Genomic DNA, 21,732 nt, shown 5'->3' with positions numbered 1-21,732 from the left:
CAGAAAAATATAAATAAATAAATAAATAAATAAATAAATAAATAAATAAATGTTACCCCCAAAAAAGAAAAGATTGTGGAAAATACATATTATGGAAAAACTATGTATAGATTTCAAAAATCTTTTGCATCCCACAAAAAAGAAAAGATTGTGGAAAATACATATTATGGAAAAACTATGTATAGATTTCAAAAATCTTTTGCATCAAAATAAAGTTATACTTTAAATCCGTTTGTTCCAGACACTTTGGCACTTTTTTTTTTTAAGTCCAATTTCTGAGTTTATGAATGTGGGCCATAATTTAGGCTATGGCTTTAACTTCCCTAAAAATTTATTAGTATAAAATGGTTAATCTGAGAAATATTCCCACAGAAGTTACTGTCATTATTTTCTTTGTAACCAAAAGAAATAAGATGCTTGTAAGTGCGAAATTGATTTGTGACTAGGTATTAATGAGTGAGACTCGTCAAAATGGCCTTTGCGAGGAGTTCCAAGTACAGTACTCTAAGGAAACCATCTCTCCTTTTCTGTTCCCTTTGAGATAAGCAAGGCTACCATTAATGAAAAGGAAATATTTTTGTTGTTATTCTTCTACTAGAGATACCATAGTGGAAGGAATCAATACTGTTTTGTTCTTTTCTTCCTGCTCAAGGTGTTTATGTTGACTGAACTACTTGTGGTCATTTCCTTGAAATTAGGGTTCTGTGAAGCCATTTTCTTTAAGCTGATTTCTCCCATCAGTGAGAGAGACAGACAGACAGATAGACCGCACCCCAACAAGGTCTTGACACCACAGTCAGCCCCAGCTTCAGCCAACCCCTGATCGTGGGCATGTGCCTAGTATGTTGTAGAAGGTCTCTAGACATGAGACTGGAACCTTAACCTGTGGATGAGCCTTGCAAAGTGTTATTTTTACCCCGTGCCACCATCCAGTCCCTTCATGAAGTCATTTTAATGAATGTTGACATCTAAGTGGTGATAGGACATTCATTAGATGACGTCCTGACATACTGCAGGTTGGCATAGAACTGCTTGCACCACGTTTACTCTTTTTAACTGCTTTTTACGTTAACCCACAAATTAAAAATGACAAAAAAAATCTTGATTGCCAGGGGGAAAATACCCACATTTTAATATATCATGCCAATTCTTGGGGGAAAACCAAATAAATTGTACATAGATACTGTTTGCAAAGTCCATATAGTGTAATAGAAAAGATAATAGGATATGCTTCAATATCCATAATGTAGCATAGAAAATGGGAGTTACTAGAGTTACATTAAGTAAGGGTTGAGAGGAAGTAGAGCTCATCTAGTTTGAGATGTGGTGGTTTCTAAATCTTAAGATGGGGAAAAGGTAGATATCATGATTAGGAATTATGAGGAAATACTGATAGAAGCTGAAGGGAAGCCCAGCCACGTGCTGTGTGCTGCTGAGATGTGCTGTGTTCCACAGCTGGGACCACGTGAAAGTCCTGGGTTCATTTCAGGGTCCAGCCTAAAAGCTGGGTACACTGATATGCATCTCTTCTCCCAGATTCTCAGGGGGCTGAGACAGGAAGATCGTGAAGTTGAGGTTGGCCTGGGAAACATAGCAAGACCCTTTTTAAAATACAGACAGGCGAGTAGTACACACCTATATCCCTAGCTGGTAGGTTGAAGCAGGAGAGGATAGTGACAAGGTAAGTGTGCCTTTAAAAAAATGTTGAGGGAAGAAGTGCTATTGACAGTAATGAAGGGAGTTACTTAAGTAGTTTGATGCTGGTTTCTGGTAGTCCTTAGCAGTAAGAGAAGGGCCAGTAGAGTTGAGAGGAAACAGCCAAGAAAATGGAGATCATAAAGATGCCAAAAAACAGACCTAAGGGGAGAGATGGATGGACTGATGGTTTAGGGAAGAGTATGATATTTGAGAAACAAAACAATTCTTGATGTTAAGGGCCAAAGTATGAATATGAAAGTAGGTTTTCAGAAAGGAATAGAAGATTGATTATTGGAAAAGATCAAGAAACTGTTGAATCTAAGGGTATTGATTATCAAACTTTGGAATGAATTATGAATCTTAAGAATTACTGGAAAGTATGTTAAAAATACAGATTCCTGGATTGCACTTGACAAAATCTGGCCTTTTAGTTTTGCAGTAATACCTCAGAATCCACGTTTTTAGCAAGAGTGTGTTGGGTATGATAGTTACTGTTGGACCACTATTGCCCTTTAAAAACTGCTGCTAATCAGATTTAGCTTTGGAGATTTTTTTTTTTTTTTTTTTGAGAGACAGATTTTTGCTATAGAGTGAGTACACTTACCAGAGAGACAGAAAGAAATTACCCTCACAGTGGGGGGGATGGTTACACTACAATCCCTTCTCCATTCTCCTCTTGGGATTTTGGGCACGCGTGCATATGTACCTGGTGTGAGTTTTAAGCCTCCAGGTCCAGCACTTGAACTGGGGTCGGCTGCATGGGTGCTGGTCCCAAGAGACATTTTTAAAATGACAGATGCCTGGATCCTCTACCCTAAGATGGTTTTGTTGGTCCCTAAACACTTGTTTGTGTCTGTGTCTTCATTAAGCTTAAAAAAAAAAATACATAGCTGCAATAATTGTATCACATCTAAGCAGTATTTTCTCAGGAGTGAGCAAAGTGAAAAAGTCTTGTGTGTTGGGGCCAGTAGATGGCATAGTGGTTAAGATACTGGACACCCATATGGCTCACCACCAGTTCTAGTCCTGGACCTGGCGGCTTGAAAATCACTCCAGGCACACACACTCTGGCCCAAAATCCCAGGAGGAAAACAGAAGAGACTGTAGCATGCTACCCGCTGTGGGGTGATTTCTCGCTTTCCTTCTCACCGTCTCTGTCTCTCTCCTGTGAGTGCATGTACCCTGTGGCAAGAACTTTTAAATAAAAACATAGACTTGTGTCAAATGGGCTGGGCCGTCCAGCCACTGGGGAGGGCTAGGGAATGAGATCACTTGCTCTCTGTCATGTTTTTAAAAATGGCCTGAGGAACTTACTTAAAATGTAATTTCACAGGCCTCGTTTCAGACATTAAGTGTCTGAGTATGTGGTCCAGGAGTCTATATTTTCAGTAAACTCTCAGGTATGTGTTAGGTCAAGTGTGAGAGTGCTGGTAAGGCCTTTGGAAATGTTATCAACATAGATTTTGAAGAACCTAGGATATCTGTACATGACAGATGAAAACTAAAAATTTATTGGCAGTTCCAGTCAAGTTTCCTTTCCTTTCTTTTTTCTTTTATTATTTTTATAGAAATTATTTTTATGCCTTTAATAAGAACAATTTGCTCATTTTGTAACCGTCCCCCAAAAGCTTATCTTATTTAAGATGTATTCATGATTCCATATAATCACAATATAATGAGAATATTGGATTTATTTAGTACTAAATGCCTTATTTAACATGCCAGGATCTCAGCCTGACGTTGAATGGTGTAAATATTGAATTGAGGTAAAATAGAGAAAGGTTTAATTAGCCTGTCAGAGATGGTAGGTATTACGTGAGCACAGAATGGCTTCAGGTTCGGGCTGTCAGGTACAAATGGAGGGGAGGGGCGTGGCAAGGCAACCAGGAGTGTTCCTCTCAAATTATTCCTTATTTTCAGTGACCCAGAAACTCTGTTACCATGCTCAGGAACTAGTAACAGAATATCCTTTGTGTGCTCTTCCCAAAACATTACTGTCTCTACCCCCATTGTTTTGCAAATGCAAAAGAAAATAGCACATTCCCTTATAGTCTAGTGGACAGTGTCCTCTCTGTGAAATGGCTTTCTTGGTGGATTTCCATTTGAACAAATGTTTCACCCAGAAGGAAAAAAAAATATGATTACATGATTGTGAGACCCCAACCCAATTATTTCATTAAAAAAAACTTTCTTCTAGTATATTTTCATAGGATCTCAGATCCTATGGAAATAAACTAAAAAACAAGGCCCAGGCATTTTTTTCTTCCATGAGTTATTCCTTGTTTCTGGTGACCTAGAACTTGTCCTGTCCTCAGGAACCTGTAACCAAATATTCTCTGGATACCTCTTCTAAAACAGTACCCTCCCATCCCCATTGTTTTGCGAATGTGATAGACATCAAAGCAGTGCCTTGCAGTCAAGTGGATCAAGATTCTACTTGTGGCGTATCCTGGCCTTTTGAAAAATAGTTGTTTTTTGGTTTTTTTTTTTTTCTTCTTAAATACTGAAAAACAGAATTTGGGAAGTACCTAAAGCTATTTTTATTTTTTAAGTAAATACATGTATATATTTTATGCTGCAATGAAATACATAAAATCAGAGTTAAAGGATAAGTTGTATAGAAATAAAAATTTGTATATGTATTCTGTCTCTAATGAAGATAATTTTTTTAATAGATAGAATAAACAGTATAGTTTTCCAGTTTTTAAATGTTGCTTTTTCTTTTACAGAGATGCTGTTCAGTTAAATGTGATTGCTACTAGACAGCTCATTCTCCTTGCACAGCAAATGAAGAGTCTGGAAGTGTTCATGCATGTATCAACAGCATATGCCTACTGCAATCGAAAGCACATTGACGAAGTAGTCTACCCGCCCCCCGTGGATCCCAAGAAGCTGATTGATTCTTTAGAGTATGTTTGTGTGAAATGTATATACATGTGATTTGATCTCAAAACTTTGGATCCACATTTACTTCTCTTTCTCCCTCTGTCCCTTGGTTCTTCTCTACACACATCTCATGCACAGATATGCATACATTTATTTCTTTATTCAACAAATTATGTCATGTCTGCTAAGTTCTTCTATTGTGTAGATTTATAGCTAAGTGAATATTGATGAAGGCAGTGTAGGCTTTTACTTTTGATTTAGATATATTGATTGGAGGAAGGTCTCTGAACAATTCTTCCATATTAGGGGGTTTTGTTTTCCAGAGAATCAGTCCTTGCAACCAAGAGAGGTACCTGTGAAGATCAGTGACTGCCTGTTAAATAGCAAGCTTCTAATTTATTAAAGGATCACACTCCTCCCCCCTTTTATTTATTTATTTATTTTGGCCATAGAGTATTTCTGTAGAAGGGCCTTTAATTATTAGAGAACCAGAAGGTCATTATTCTTTAATTTATATCTCTTTTTATTATCTTTCTGAGGACTGGGATCCTATCAGGTATTATTACATGAAAAATATTCCTGAGTATTTGATGGGTGGGGATTAAGTAAAGTGTGCATATACCATGGCCCGGGTCTCATTTGCTTCAGCCCATGCTTTCTCATCAAATGAGAAACAGAATCAGAACAGAAAGAAAGAAAAAGAGGGTCTTTGTTTCATAGAGTATAGTTATAGAAATATTCCATTATCTGGACCAGCAGTTGGCATAATGGTTGTGTTGTTGGGCTCCCATGTAGTCGACCATGGTTGGAGTCCTGGATCCAATGGCTTAAACTCACGCCGGGCATGTGTGCGTGTGTGCCCAAGATCTTAAGAAGAGAATGGAGGAGAAGGGATCGCAGTGTGGCCATCCCCCCAGGGGCTGATTGCTCGCTTTCTTTCTTTCTCTGTCTTTCTGGTGAGCACACGCTCCCTATGGCAAAAACCTCTCCAAAAATAAAATAAAATAAATATTCCAGTATCTATCACATCTTTATATATTTGTTAATCCTCATGTAATACCTCTGTGAGCTTTTCTTCTGTTAATTCTTCTCTTTTTCATCTTTTCTTTCTAACAATGCTATCCAAAGTTACCATTCTCTGCTTTCTCCCCAAATAATCACACAAGACCTTTTCTTTAAGACTTTCTTGCTAATCAAGGGGAAACGGAGTGTAAGAAAATTAATAACTATGGGAGTTACCAAGACATTCTCATGGCAGTTCCCTGGTTTCTGTTTTCTGAGTCAGCTTCTTTCTTTCTTTCTTTCTTTCTTTCTTTCTTTCTTTTTCTTTCTTTCTTTCTTTTCTTTCTTTTCTTTCTTTTCTTTTCTTTTCTTTCTTTCTTTCTTTCTTTCTTTCTTTCTTTCTTTCTTTCTTTCTTTCTTTCTTTTTTTAAGGAAATTTTAGCTGTAGGGCACATGTGTGCTCACCAGAGAAAAAGTTAGAAATAACCCCCAAGGAGTGATGACTGTACTGCAGTCCCTTCTTCTCCATTTTCCTCTTGGGATTCTAGGCACACATGCACATGCACTCAAGTTTGTTTCAACCCACTGGGTCTGGACTCTAACCACAGTCAGTCATGTGGGAGTCCAGCACCTTAACCACCACTCCAGGTGTTGTTACCATGACTCAGTTTCTTAATTTCATTTTTGTCACAGGTCATTAACCAGAATAACTTGATATTTCTGGAAAAAAGATGAGTGTCCAAGTTAATGAGGCATTGTACTTTTTCTCTTATTAGCAGTGATAAATGCAAACATCTATCTAATTCTGTCTCTTTTCCTCGCATTTAAAGAAATCTAGTTCACAAATAATTTTAGGATAATTCATGCTCTATAAGATCACTTCTGTAATAAGGTTTATTGGCTAAAGTCTCTCCTCAGTTTAGGTAGACTTTTTTGTGTCTTTATTTTTTAGGTCTTTATATTAACTATCCTTTCCATCTTTCAAAACTCCTCTCCACAATGGAATTTTTCCTAAATCGAATAGTTTTCCTTCAATTTAATTAATACCATGTTCCTTTAATCACTTGAAAGAAGAAATGGATATATGCAGAACAAAATTTATCTTGAGGTTTCATTTTATGTTGCCTTATCAGTTGGTATGGTTATCATTTAGAGTGTGACAAAATACTCAGTCTATTTATATGCATAGTATTATACATAAGAAGGAAAAAGTATCCTAAATCAAGTGTGTGTGTGTATACATATGTATGTATATATCACCTCAAGTGTATTACCCTCCGTTTTCAGAATAATCAGAATAGACCATTATTTCGGAAACTCTGAGAGAATTGGAGGAATTTTATGACTTCATAGTAGGTTGCTAAGTAAATTTTTATATCATGGTTCAATTTATTGTTTATCCTAGTGTTTGTTAGTCCCAGTAGTGAGAGTATATGGTTTGTGTTACTTCGCCTTAAATATTTAGATTACTAGATCTTTTGCATTAGTTGTATGTTAATTGTACGTGTATGCAATTAACAGTTATGCTATTAGGTGGTTGTATACGATTCATAACTCCTAATCTAAACCTTTGGGGGCAGTCATATTTGGGAATTTAATAATGCTGGCAATATAGGGCCGGCAGGTGTCATGGTGGTTGGGGGTGCCAGACTCCCACATGGCCGACTGCAGTTTGAGTCCCGGACCTTGCAGCTTGCTTTCCTACTTTCTCTCTCTCTCACTTGCTCATGCTCTTGCTCTGTCCCTCTCTGGTCAAATTAAAATAAATAAATATATAAAGTTACATAAAATAATTCTTTAAAAAGTATTTTAAAAAAATACTGGTTATATGAAATAACTTAAACTTGATCTTGGTTTGATCTCTGATCAAACACATATGAAGTATATGAATATTTGAACTAAGTGGTACTGAAAAAAAACCACAGGGCCAGCCTGGGACATGTGGGCTAAAGTGGTTGGATCCCCAGTTGGTTCCTTTATAGTTGACTGCATAGTTCTAGTCCCAGACCCCACCACTTGAGAAATAAGCCAGGCTCATGTGCATCCATGCTCAAAATTCCAAAAGATGGGAGAAATGGGATTGTACCGTCACCATTCCCCATGGGGAGTACTTTCTCACCGTCTTCTGTTTCTGGCAAGTGTACGTGCCCACTGGCAAAAATCAAAGAAAAAAAGGCCACAAATCTTATGATCTACTGTATGATTTGTGGAAGAGCTATCTACCATATGTTTCATGAAAGAACTTTCAGTCTTCACACTGTTTGGATATAAAAATTGCAGATAAGGAATTGTGGACCTATAGGTGATATTTAATAAGATTATTTCCATTTTTCTTTCCTTTTTTACTCTTTTTTGTACAAATAAAATCATTTGAATCAGAGAACAGGTATGTTTGATATGCAACGTTGAGTTAAGTAGTTTTCATTTTACAGTGAAACATCTTAGAAGTATTTTTGTATGCAATTTTTTTTGTTCACTAGGTGGATGGATGATGGCCTAGTAAATGATATCACACCCAAGTTGATAGGAGACAGGCCTAATACCTACATATACACAAAAGCATTGGCGGAGTATGTCGTTCAACAAGAAGGCGCAAAGCTAAATGTGGCAATTGTAAGACCGTCAATTGTTGGTGCCAGTTGGAAAGAACCTTTTCCAGTAAGTTGTTAGAAGTCCTTATAAATAACTGGAATCAAGAATTTTAGGTCATAACTGTGTATGAAAAGAGCAGTTGTTTAAGATGAAGTACTATTTACTGAACATGACTTACCATGGCAAAAGCAAAACTTTCTTCCATTCATAAAGAGAGTGAGTTTTATTGGTACTTTTATTTCTAATGTGATATGCTGGGTATATAAAAAGGCAGATCAACATTTTCAAAATTCTAATTGAAAATTAAAACAAAAGCTCTGACATTGTCTTGAATCAAAGGAGACCGTGATTTGATTTTCCTTTTTGGTGCTAAAAAGGGGCAACCCCTCTAAGAGGAAAACCTCTCTCTGTGTAGGTTACAACACTAAGAGAGGTATAAGAGATTACTATGATAACTTGCTGGGGAAAATAAACAAGGTGTTAAAGAGGATTTACCATTTCCTCCTAATCTCAGAATGTCTTATCAGTAAATAGCATAAAGTCAAACTTCCAACAGTCTTGATTTAGCAAAAAATACCTTGCTAAATCTTTTTATAAATATTCTCTTTGCAGTGAATTCATGAAAGAGTATATAACCCCTTGAAAATGCTTTTAGTCATTTGTGATCTCAGAAGACTGCTTCTACTTGGTACTGGGAGAAATATTCTGGCTCGAATCTAATCTTTTTTTAGTTTTTAGAAGGAAACTATCAAGATTATATTTGGAATTGTAGATTTCAAGTATTCCATCTCTAGTTTCATAAAATTTCTAAGTTCTCCCCTGTTTTGAATTTTGGTATTAGGGATGGATTGATAACTTCAATGGACCAAGTGGTCTCTTTATTGCGGTAAGTAATGTTATGACTTAGTATTCTGTACATTTTTTTCTGTTTTCTTTATGTATATGTAACGTGTGTGTGTGTGCATATACGCACTTTGGCTTGTATATCTTAAGGTGTTGTTTTTAATTTCAACAAAGGCAGGGAAAGGAATTCTTCGAACAATGCGTGCCTCCAACAATGCCCTTGCAGATCTTGTTCCTGTAGATGTAGTTGTCAACACCAGTCTTGCGGCAGCCTGGTATTCCGGAGTTAATAGGTATATGAGGTGACAATGTTGCTTTTTAAATGTATAGTAACTGAGAAACAGAGCTACTGACTACTATTAATCAATCCCTAGTCCTAAAATTGTTATACCAATATATGTGTAATATCACTGTCAACTGTAAGAGTTGGTATATTTTAGAAAGTAACAAGTGGTCTGAACAGTACATATGTCGGAACCAGAAATTAGCATTAATTAATGAAGAATCAGTGCTAATATGCATGAACTACTTACAAGATGAACAAGTTTATTAGAGATTAAAAATGGGAAAAAAATGCCCTTCCAGAGAATTATTATTATTATTATTATTATTTTTAATTTCCTGTAGGGAACATGTGCTCCCCAGAGAGAGGCAGACAGAGGGTGTGGAAGAGGAGTGAGAAATCACCACCTTAAAGAGACAACCACTCCATATTCCCTTCTCTGTTCTCCTCTTAGCATTTTGGGCATGCATATAAATGTGCCTGGTTTTTTTTTAAGCAACTGGGCCTCAGACTTGAATTATTCAGTCAGCCATTTGGATTCTAGCCACCTCAACCACCATACCACCAGCTGGTCCCCAAGAATGAAATTTGGTAAAACTTGGCATACAGAAAATGGTTTACATATATAAACATGGCACACTAAAGCAACTTTAATCAACCCTTCCGCAGCCATGTTTGAAAAGATAATAGTAGCATTTATAGGTAACAGCTAAACTTTATAAGCTCAGTATTTTTTCTAATATTTTTTCTAACGCAAGAAGTTGTCCATGGGGATCTGCCTCCTGATGCACTCTGGTTAAGCACTGAGCCTCAGTGCTGGCCTCTTCCTTATTTTATTTTGTAAGTCAGTCTTTTATGTTCTGAAAAAGAAGGGGTATGATTATATAAATATATTGTTTCTGGAAAAAGGGGAATTTTTTAACTAGAGCCTCTGAAAATTGATAGGAGGAGCTAAGATTATTTGGTTTTTTTCCCCTTTAGGTTTAAAAACAAATACTCCTCCTGATATGAGAAGGCTCCAGAAAGTTTATAGAAAAATGGATTCAAAGTATAAGTCTATTTTGGTGCTCAAAATTTGAAATCCATACATAGTTCTTTTCATTATGCTTATTGTTCATTAACTTTTTGAAGACCCCCAATACAAGGAAGAAAAATGTGAAAAAAAAATATCGATTTTTCTAAATGCATAATCTTGGTAGGTGAGAGAGAATGGGGTAGTTACAGTCCTAGAGACTTAAAAATGGACACTTTAGGGGTTATTTTAAAATAACTAGTATAGAGATGTACCCATCACCCTTGTCCTCCTACTTGAGTGTAAGATTAGAGTGGGCAAGTTTAGCCTTGTTTATGTCTCATTGCTTCTGTCCTTCTCTTTGCAGACCAAGAAACATCATGATATATAATTGCACAACAGGCAGCACTAATCCTTTCCACTGGGGTGAAGTTGGTATGATTTTACCTGTGTTTTTGAATGTTAGAATCGATATTAAAGATCTTAAAATTTTCACTGAGTGTTTGACATTAGGAACCCATGAGGCATTAAGGCCACTTAGTTACCAATTTGTTATTTTAATTACCATCTTAGAAGTGGTATCTACCAATATTGCCTTGTGGTTCTTAACGTTTCTCAAATTAAACGTTTTTTGGTCTAAATCCCCCCATCCCACCTGGTGTGACCTTTGCTGTTTTTGTGCTGTCCGCAGCAGCAGCCCTCATAGATACCTGTGGCATGAGGCCCTATGAGCATTCAGTCTAAATGCTCCTTGCCGTAGGCAGTATCACTTCTAGCTACAAGAGTTGATATATCTAGTGAGCCCAGAGTAATAAATGAAGACTTAAGATATATTTTGCCTGAATATTTTCTGTTAACCTTTATTAATCTATTTAAATTCTCAGTCACAGGTAGTAATGTAATAATATATTATTAGTTCTAAAATAAGAGTACTATAACTTAAAGCCTATTGAAGTTGAATCATTTTAAAATTGTTGGTTGATGATTTCAGATTTCAAATAAATTTATATTTTTGATTTAGTAATAGGTTTTATTTTACCTCCTGCTAAAAATTTTTCTTAATCCCTGCAGAACAGTTTTAATTTTCATGATATTTGTCCTAAGGTTAGGTTTTTTGGTAATGGTATTTTTATTTAATTTAAAGATTGACCATTAGGGCACATAAGAAAAGATAAAGGAAAGAAACTTAAAGTTATTTCAATTTTATGATAATCATTATAGGTAGTGTTTTTTAAAAATATCTAAACACTTTACATGAGTTATATTTTTCATAATCTTCCATGGTATTGCAAAGTTTAGTGAAAAATCAAGTTGAGCATCATTCTTTAGTGAATATCTCAATATATATTCCCATTAGATTATTAACATAGGCTATGCTAGGTTTGATTGTGTTGACATTGCTTAACCTAAATTATGGCAGAAGTTAATTTTGGGTTGTTTTCAGCTTGTTGATGTATGTTCATGAAGCAGCTTAATTATTCATAAGCAAAGGATGATGATTTTCCTTTTCTTTTTTAAGTAAGTACAGTAATAAGAATCTGGAAAGAGGAACAGAAAGAAAGAAGCTATCGTGAGAGGTGAAATATAGAAAGTGACATTGTAAACTGACATAAGTAAAACATTAAAAGGATTTTAAGAGTGAATTTTAGCAAAAATTCACTCAATTAATTAAAATTCATAAATAGTGGCAGTTTTTAAACCACTTGAGTTCAGCAGTCTACTACTTATATTTTCTTAGCTACTATAGAGAGTAGAAAAGTATGCTTTTTAAATGAACAGACTCTGACTTATTTAGTAAACTATTTTGCATTGTGAAAACATGATTATTTTTTTCCAAACTTCATTACATGGTTATTATCAAAGCTGTTACACAACTTTTCTTCCTCAGAATACCATGTAATTTCCACTTTCAAGAGGAATCCTCTCGAACAGGCCTTCAGACGGCCCAATGTAAATCTAACCTCCAATCACCTTTTATATCATTACTGGATTGCTGTAAGCCATAAGGCCCCAGCATTCCTGTATGATATCTACCTCAGGATGACTGGAAGAAGCCCAAGGTAATGGTGACTAGCTCTGTCTTATCTGTTCCTCTGACTGTTAAACAACCCATGCTTACACTAAAATGCATATTAACTCTGTATTTGTTTATGCTTATGATAAGGCTTAATGGCCTTTTGTGAATGAGAAGACTCTTGAATATAAGACTTTGTCAGAAATGCAAAGGTAGTGTTGTAAGTCGCTCTAATTTGTTCTAAAGTTTCAATAACAAATTACTGTCATGTGTTGAATTCTAGGTCTAATTGTAGGTTTATTTCTGAATAACACTATTCAAAATGCTTTGACGCTTATTTTTCCTGCAGGATATTATCTAAATCATTCCTTCAAGATGAATCCTTTAAACCAAGTGGTCAGGCGCCCCAATATTAAGTTGTATTCCAACAACCTATTGCTTCATTATTGGAAGGGTGTCACACATACAGTACCTGCATTATTGCTCGATCTTGCACTCAGGTTGACAGGTCAGAAACCGTGGTAAGAAGAATAGCAGTAATATACGCTATGTATTGGTAAGGTGGTGGAAGCTTGCTGGAGAGACGAAAAGTCGCTAGCATGAGCTTTACCTTAGAATTACTAACCTGATTAATCACAATCACAATCGGGACGCTAGGACATTTCTTAGAAATTGGAAATATTTGGGGAGACTTAAGTAAGGACCTCATTTTGTTGAGTCATTGGTCCTCCAAATCCCTATGGAGGAAATGTCCTACTTCACGGTTGTCATTGTTATTATAAGCTGAAATTGAGCCCTTTGTTTTTCTCCCTTAAAAACTGAGGGGTGAGTTTTTATAGGGGACTAAGGGTAAAATATTTTGCTTTAAGTAGATGATATAGTTTCATTTGAAAAATATAGAATGTTCCTAGAAAATTAATCACTTGAAACACCTCAGCTGCCCATTCAGCTTATAATATGATATTTACAGTTTTTAACTAATTTTTAAGGTTGGGAATGGCATAGTTAAAAGAAAAAGTTAATAATATGAAAAACTTTCTATTTCCTTATAGTCGTCATAGCCTTTCTGTCTCCATTTTTTTAATTGAAACCCCAGATTTAGAGCTCGCCTGTCTTTACCACTCAATTATAGTGAAATGTACTATAAAAATACTTATATTTTTTTTAACTACATTGGCGTTACAGTGGAGCCTTTGATTGGAGAGTTCAGGATTTGAGTATTTATGTGTAAAGAAGATGCTGATTCCAGAACTTCCATCAACTGCTCAAAAAGTAAAAGTGAGGTATCTGCCAGTTATAGTGTATCAGGATCTGAGTTACTGTAGGGATTCACTTGTCCATGATGTTTCTGACTCTGTGTTAACTATTGCGATGTGTGGGAGGTATTGAATTGAACAACTTTAGAACAGGTAAAGAAATATTTTCAAGTTTTTCTAGAATGATCCAAAAAATGCATTTATCATTGGCAGCATTTTTTTCATGGCTAAAAAGCAAGTGTTAATTTATGAATGATGGCAGTGCATGCTTTATATTGATAAATATGTTACAATTTAGGGCAGAAAAGTAAAAACTGGATCCAAAAACACAGAGTACCCCAGTATTTTACACAGAGAAAACAGGCTTAATAAACTTCAGGAAAATGAATCCTGTCGTAAACTTTGGCTATTCACTCAGAATAGATGTTTATTTGTTACAAATGTCTCAAATTTAGTGGCTTAAAACAGCAATAGTCATTTTACTGTACCTTTCAATTTATTATTTTTCTCAGGATCAGGATTTTGGGAAGGAATCAGTTAGGCAGTTTTGACTTGGAATCTTTCATGTGTTTGTTTGTTTGTTTGTTTTTGAGGTGTTTTTTTTTTTTTGCTATAGTATGCATGCGCTCTCCAGAAAGACAGAGAGACAGAAAGCAAGAAATCACGCCCCAGGGGGGTGATTGCGGCCATGCCACAATCCCTTCTCCTCCATTCTCCTCTCGGGATTTTAGGCACGCAGGCACATGCGCCCAGCGTGAGTTTAAGCCTCTGGACCTGGAACTCGAACCGCAGTCGACTACATGGGAGTCCAGCGACATAGCCATTATGTTAACTGCTGGTCCCTTTCATGTGGTTTTGATACGGAACCAAAAGAACTGGAATGGGGGAGGTAGGTAGTGAAGAGACTATGGGCCAGGTGTCACTGTCTCTCTTGTCCTGTGAAGATTTCTCCATATAGGCTACCTGTACACCTAACATACAGTGGTTAGACTAGCATGGATAATGGCTTTAGATAGTCTTGTTCAAAAAAGGAGAGAATGGAAGGCGTACAGCAAATGTTGGTCCACCAGAGATCTCAGCTCTGGTCAGGTACGTGTTGGTTATCTTGGTTAGAGCTTAGTCCTGCTTTCTGGGAGTTCTCTGAGGCTTTTGGTTCTGCCCCCTGAGTCATCTTTTTTCCATAAAAATGACCTGTGTGTTTAACTGAGTTGCCTTCTTAGCCTGCTTCCTGCCCATAAAAGGTTAGAAGTTCAGGGCTGAGGTTGACAGATTTTTCTTGTAAAGGGCCATATAGTAAGTGATTTAGGTTTTCCAGGCTACATGGTTTCTGTTACAGCTACTCAGCTTTACCATTAAAGAATGAGAGCAGCCATAGGCAATATATAAATGAATGAGTATGACTAAGTTCCAATAAAACTTTATTTATTTACACAGATGGAAGGCTGGATTTGGTGTGTAGCGCCTGGTTTGGTGACAGAGGCCTCTTTTCCTTTTGTACTGTCTCTGTCCCTTTACATGTAAACGATACATAATTGTTTTAGAACTTGTGTGAGTTTCTGGTGTATCTCTTTAAAGCAGTCCATCCTATTAGACTAACAGCATACTCACATTTATTTGAGACAAGCCCTTCTCTTATCTTGGGTCTCCTGTGACATTGCTATGGGCTAGCACCCTTAGATCTTAGATCCTTGCTTCTTAGAGTCTTAGATCCTGTTTTTTAATCAAGAGAGTTGCTGTGGCATGTCTTTAAGATGTGGAGAGAGCGTTTTGTGTGCTGAAAGGCTCCATGAAGTATTCTTTCCAGGGTGTTAATACAGAATCTTACGTGCTCTGCCTAGATTTGGTCTATGTTCAGAAACCATTTCTTAAGGAATTTCTGGCTGGCATTTTAGATTTTCTCCAAATTCTACAAAAATTGTTATTTTTTAAAGACAATCTTTGTCTTCTTTCAAGAAATCTTGGCTAGATCATTGAGTTTATTAGATAGTTTATGTCTTCTGTGTTACCACATGTGACAATTTTGTTCTTTTTCTGGCTTCCAACAATATTTTCTTCACGGTAAGCCTTCATCAACAGCTTCTTCAAAGCCCTTGAAGGCTTCCCCTAACATTTTTTTCTGGTCCTTAGGAGCCTTCCATATTTTGTCTACCATCTAATACTAAAGCCACTGCCAAACTCTCATTGCCAGTACTAGGATCTATTACTGTCGTCTGTGCTATGTAACAAATCACCTCAAACTTGGTGTCTTAAAACAGCAAGCTTTTGCTCATGTGTCACAGTTTCTATGGGACAGGGATTCTTTTGTAGAAGGCTTAGTTGGGTGGTTCCAGCTCAGGATCTTTCATGTGGTGGCAGTCAGACAGGCACCAGAACATGTATACTGTGGAGCGTGTGAGAGGGGAGGAAGTGTGCAGAGCAACTCAGGTAGCCAGGCTTCTTTCTCCATGTGGTCTCAGCGCCTCTCCATCCGGTCTTTCCACATGAATTAGTCTGAGCTTCCTTGCAGTATGGCAGCCTCAGGGGAAATTGGACAGCATACTTGGTGACTGAAGGTTCCAAGGGTGAGTACTCCAGTGCGCAAGGCAGAAAGCTTCGTCACCTTTTCTGGCCTGTCCTAGGAAACCAGTCTCACTTCCCACTTAGTCCGTTGGTTGCGAGTTACCTTCTTTTCTTGATGGGAAAATAGTGAAGGTAACTTAGTAGGTGAGCCTGTAGGAGTGGGAGATAATATTGTAGCCACCTTTGAAAATTAAAATATTTCCTCAAATAGAAAGCCTTTTTACCTGAGGTTTTTCCTGTGTAATGCTTTCTAAATATCAGCAGGTTAAATATCAGGAGGAATGACCCTTGACAGAGAGAATCATAAATCTGAAAGCAATGAGGGTATAAAGGTGTTTTTTTTTTTTTAATTTAGGCAATTTTATAAATACTAAGTACAGATCTTAGCACTTATGTTTAATTTGTTCATATATTAAGTCGTCGGGAAAGTCATGATGCATTTTTGGAAACATTGGGGCTGGCAGGTGATGTGGTGGTTGGGGTGGCTGGACTCCCGTGTAGCTGACCATGGTTCGAGTCCTGTACCCAGCAGCTTGTTTTCTTGTTTCCCTTCTCTCCCGCTAGTCAATTTCAAAAAAATAAATAAATGAAAATAATGACAATGAATAAAATTAAAGTAAATCTTATTTTAGAAAAGTGGGGGGGAGCTAGCAGGTAGCATGGTAGATAAGGGCACTCACTCCCACATGGCCAACCACAGTGTGAGTCCTGGACCTGGCGGCTTGCTTCCTCCTCTCCCTCCCCATTTCTGGTCAAATTAAAATAAATAAAGTTAAATAAAATAATTGTTTAAAAGAGAGAGAGAGAGAAGTACACCATGACTTTTCCGACAACCCGATATTTACTGAGCCAGTGCACTAGGCTTTGCACCTTATATTAGGACCTTAATACAGTGACTAATTCTGCAGTAAATTTATATCAGTTACATCATTCATGGTGCCCATTTTACTCATTTTTAAAATTCCAAGTGTTGTCCCTATAAAAATCTGGCTTGGCTGTACATCTTAACATAATTATAAAAAGTTCAACTCAGATATACATTACATGGATTTTTGGTTAATAGCCATTGAGGACTAGAATGCATGATATATTGTGTGTAGAAGCAGTAAAAATTATTTACTCTAGTTCTTGAAATATAGTAGATATTTACTATTAAAAGTGACATTTGGAAAAAAAAATGTTTCCATGGCCTTTTTCTGTTAGTGGTCGATGTTTGTTTGTTTATGTATTTATTTTGAGGTATTTTTTTGCTATAGGGCACATGCGCTTACTAGAGAGAGACAGACAGAAAGACAGGAAACGAGAAATCATCCCCTAGGAGGATGCCCACTCTGCAATCCCTTCTCCTCCATTCTTCTCTTGGGATTTTAGGTATGCACACACCTGCACCCAGCATGAGTTTTAAGCCACCAGGTCTGGGGCTTGACTGCAGTTTCCTACATAGAAATCCAGCAATGTAACCATTATGCCATCTGCTGATCCCTATTTTTGGTTATTTAACTTAACTCTTTCCACCCTAACTTCTCAGCCTGATCGTTTTAATCTGTGTGGTTCTCACGTGGGGACATTTGACAGTGTCTGGAGATATTTTTAGTTATCACAACTAGGGAAGAGAGTGCTATTGGCATTTGGTGAGTGAGGGCCAGGGATGCTGCCAAACATTGGGCAGTGCACAAGATAGCCTCCATGACAAAATGCTTCTGGTGCCGCAGTTGAGAAATTCTGGATTGGATGTTCGTTAAGATCTTCCCTTACTCTAAAGGGTCATGATTATTTTTTGTAGGTTGTTGTAATAAAGAATAAATAAATACTCAGACTACATGGCAGTATAGTTACAAGCATCTGCTCTATGGTATGTTTAACCAGAGAGTGATGATATAAAGTTTTAAAGTTTCTTTTTATCCCTTGTACTTTTGTTGCCTGATAAATGTTCTGTAAGTTTCACATATATGTAAGGAATATTCAAAAAGTTCATGAACAATGCATATTATGAAAGTATGCATGAATTTTGTATTTGTTTTTGCACCAAAATAAAATCATACTAACTTATTACAACATATCTACACAGGATCTAGTTTGAGGCACTAAGAAGGATAAGACATGAATTTGAAAAGAGCCCCTATCAGAGTAACATAAATTCTGTTAAAATTGAAACAAGAACCAACATCTAATTAACGGTGAAGCTTGGATAATATCACTAATGCTTTACAAAGTTTATACGGATAGTGCCCCAAAGAAATCAGCAGATTACGCATAGATTACTTGTTTTAAGAGAGAACAACACGATGTTGAAGACGATGCCCACAGCGGCAGACCATCCTCATCAATTGGCAAGGAAAAAATTAGTTTGTGCCCTACTTGAAAAGAATCACAGATTAACATCAGAAACAGTAGCAAACACCAGAACCATCTCAGTTGTTTCACCTTACACAATTCTGAATGAAAAATTAAAATGAACAATTTTTCTGCTTGATGGATGCCAAGACAGTCAGGCCTATGTCAGTTACAGACAAGAGCAGACCTTTTCATGGAAATTATAAGTAAGTGAGATCAAGATCCTGAGGGACTTTATGAAGAACTTTAGCTGGAGATGACACATGGGCTTTACGTACAGTCTTGAAGACAGCACAATCAAAGCAGTGGCTCCAAGAGGTGGTCCAGTCAAAGCAAAAGCTGACCAGTCATAGCAAAGGTCATGGCAACAGTTTTTTGGGATGCTTAAGGCATTTTGCTTGTTGATTTTCTGGAGGACCAAAGAATAAAGACATCTGCTTACTGTGAGAATGTGTCAAGAAAGTGAACTGAAATTCTAGCAGAGAAATGTCTAAAAGCTTTATCAGAGAGTCCTTTTCCACCATGACAGTACTCCTGCTCATTTTTCTCATCAAACATGGGCATTTTGTAAGACAGTGTATGAGAAATTATTAGACATTCACTCTGCAGTTTGATTTGGCTCCTTATGACTGCTTTTTTCCCCCTAGTCTTAAAATGGCCTTTAAAGGATACCTGTTTTTCTCCAGTTAATAATGTAAATTGACATTATTAAATTCCCAGGACCCTCGGTTCTCTAGGGACTAAATGGCTGGTGTCATCTCTTCTGTAAGTGTCTCGAACTTGATGGAGCTTATGTTGAGAAATGGAGTTTATATATCTTTTTTATTTTTAACCTTTTCATTTTAAAGTTAGTTTATTTATTTCTTCCATGAGCCGCAGAGATACAGGAGTAGTATGCTTAATTGAATCTCAGTGCCTGTTCATAATCTACTCAACCTCAGTCATCATGGGCACTTGTATGCCCAGATGTACTCAGGGACATCTCTGGACGTGAACCTGCAACCTTCCCATGGAGTTCAGCCTTGCAGAGTGTCATATTTTACCACTCTGCCACCATCTGACCCTATTTTTATCTTTTAATCCTTCCTGGTTTTCCATGAGCATTTTGAAGTCACCTCATATATAGCTGTTCAAATTTCTTTTGTCTTCCCTCCAGTTTTTTTATTGCAATAATGTTTTGAATGCTTGCGTCAGGCATTGATTTTAGGGTAATTCTGCCACTTGACTAAATCTGAAGATTAGGTGTGAATTGGTGGTGGAAAAGGAGTTAGGTAGAAAAACTTCTTAATATGATAAATGTTGGAAAATTATTGATAATGTTAAACCGTGTGTGTGTGTGTGTGTGTGTGTGTGTGTGTGTAAGATGAGATTCGAGCATAATTTTCTGGCTGATAGTATGTATTGATTTAGTTACACATCTGTTGTGTATTTTTTTCCTCCAAATGCTTTCTATCTATATAAACTATTCCCATTCAGATGTAGCCCCTGATCATTTATGTGTGCGTTTGTGTGTGTGTGTTTAGTGAAGGAATTCAGTTTGGAATTACTTCGGATGAACTACAGTTTTTCTTTGCATAGTCCATATTGCCTTATTTTCTTCCAGTATTCTGGATGCAGGGTTTCTTTCTGAATGTATGGAATATGTTACCAGAATTGCTTAGATTCCCCTTCCTGCTACTGCTAATGTTCTAAAATTTCCCCATTTCTAAAGTTCCTAATTTGGAGACTTTCTAAAGTACATACACTGCTAATCTTTATTGTGGGAATATAAGTAGGATTCTTCTAAAGTATTTCTCCACAAATTATTTTTCTGTTTCTAGAAGTTAGAATTTTTGTTGAGTGTTTTGTTTTAAAAGGTTCTTTGTTCCCTTTTTCTGATTATCATCAGTAATTCTTATTGTATAGCTATAACTGCTCAAATTAGTGTTATAATATCAATGACTTACATTGAGCTATGATATGAAAATAACATATTAAAAGAAAAAATTAATGCCATTTTTCTATTGAAAAAGAAAACCGTGTCACTCTTCCTTATTTCTGTAAGGATGGCTATTGTTGGGATATGGGCAGTCGAGTATCTGTTTCAGAAAGTTTTTACCACGTGAGTCATTGATTTTATAGCACATCCGGACCATCAAGAGTGTTGCCAATCAGTATTAAAGAGAAAGTTGGTTGTTGTTTTTTTTTTGTTTGTTTGTTTGTTTTTAAATAGAGTTGACTGAAGGGCAAATGAATATTTCTGTATTATTTGCTTCAGTGATGCAGGAGAATTGAAATTATAATATAACACAGTATATGAATTTATAGGACATCTTAGTAAATGTTGCTGAACCAAATATAGTTTAAGGAATAAAAAGCAAGAGAATATTAATTAAATCCACTTACTTGCTTAGTATAAGCTTTGAGAATTAATTCCATGTATCAGCAGCAATCTATTTAGGCAATATTAAAATCATTAACTGCTTCCAAATTTTTTTTATCATTTTAGATTTGTGAAATGTTCTTCCAAAATACAGAAATATTCTTATTTTCTGCTGTTTTGGTATATTATTGAATTATATTATAATTTTAATGTTACTGTCTGTGTTGGGGAAAACTGGTACCCTGGGTGGTGATGGGATTTTTTTCAATCTGCAAAATATGAATCTGGCCATTTTTCTTATAATACAGGATGATGAAAACAATAACTCGTCTTCACAAAGCTATGGTGTTTCTTGAATATTTCACAAGTAATTCTTGGGTTTGGAATACTGACAATGTCAATATGTTAATGAATCAACTAAACCCTGAAGATAAAAAGGCAAGTGTTTTCTGTTTTATATTAGAAATTAAGTAGCACACCAGAGAACCATTAGCAACCTGAAGAATAATTAGATAGTTTCTATAACTATTACCTGAGAAATTAACTGAGAAAGCCATTGCCTATATATTAATAATCTCTCATATAAACTTCTCTCGGTCTTTAATCTTAATTAATTTCATATTTTGTGTCTGTTTCTGGCTTGAAATCTGGTTATTTAAATTCTGTGGTAACTTGTCAACTATGTCTAAACCATCCAATTGAATTTTAGGTTTCTTTTTCTTTTAATTATTTTATTTAACTTTATTTGTTTACTTATGTATTTTAATTTGACCAGAGAGGGTCAGAGTGAACGAGAGAAAGAGGGAAAGTGAGAAAGCAAGCTGCCAGGTCTGGGACTCGAACTGCAGTCAGCCATGTGGGGAGTCCAGCACCCCCTAACCACCATGCAAC

At 36.4% G+C, this 21,732-nt stretch overlaps 1 protein-coding gene across 7 annotated transcripts in view; it reads left to right on the top strand.

Moving 5' to 3' along the window:
- Positions 1 to 21,732, top strand: part of FAR1 (fatty acyl-CoA reductase 1) — an 80,731-nt gene that overhangs the window by 49,915 nt on the left and 9,084 nt on the right. For 6 of the 7 annotated variants that reach the window (XM_006142535.3, XM_014584752.2, XM_014584747.2 and 3 more), the window contains 7 exons: positions 4,428 to 4,607; positions 8,067 to 8,244; positions 9,020 to 9,064; positions 9,196 to 9,314; positions 10,684 to 10,751; positions 12,205 to 12,376; positions 21,150 to 21,279. In XM_006142535.3, coding sequence (XP_006142597.2) covers positions 4,428 to 4,607; positions 8,067 to 8,244; positions 9,020 to 9,064; positions 9,196 to 9,314; positions 10,684 to 10,751; positions 12,205 to 12,376; positions 21,150 to 21,279 — 892 coding nt within the window. Of the gene's footprint in view, positions 1 to 4,427; positions 4,608 to 8,066; positions 8,245 to 9,019; positions 9,065 to 9,195; positions 9,315 to 10,683; positions 10,752 to 12,204; positions 12,377 to 12,679; positions 12,852 to 21,149; positions 21,280 to 21,732 lie in introns of all 7 variants that reach the window. The other variant, XM_014584746.2, reaches the window with a different exon arrangement.

This window comes from Tupaia chinensis, unplaced genomic scaffold (assembly GCF_000334495.1).
Source record: "Tupaia chinensis unplaced genomic scaffold, TupChi_1.0 Scaffold000077_1, whole genome shotgun sequence".
Taxonomy (NCBI): Eukaryota; Metazoa; Chordata; class Mammalia; order Scandentia; family Tupaiidae; genus Tupaia; species Tupaia belangeri.
Note: the sequence above shows the minus strand (reverse complement) of the source record. Positions and strands in the feature narration are given on the sequence as shown.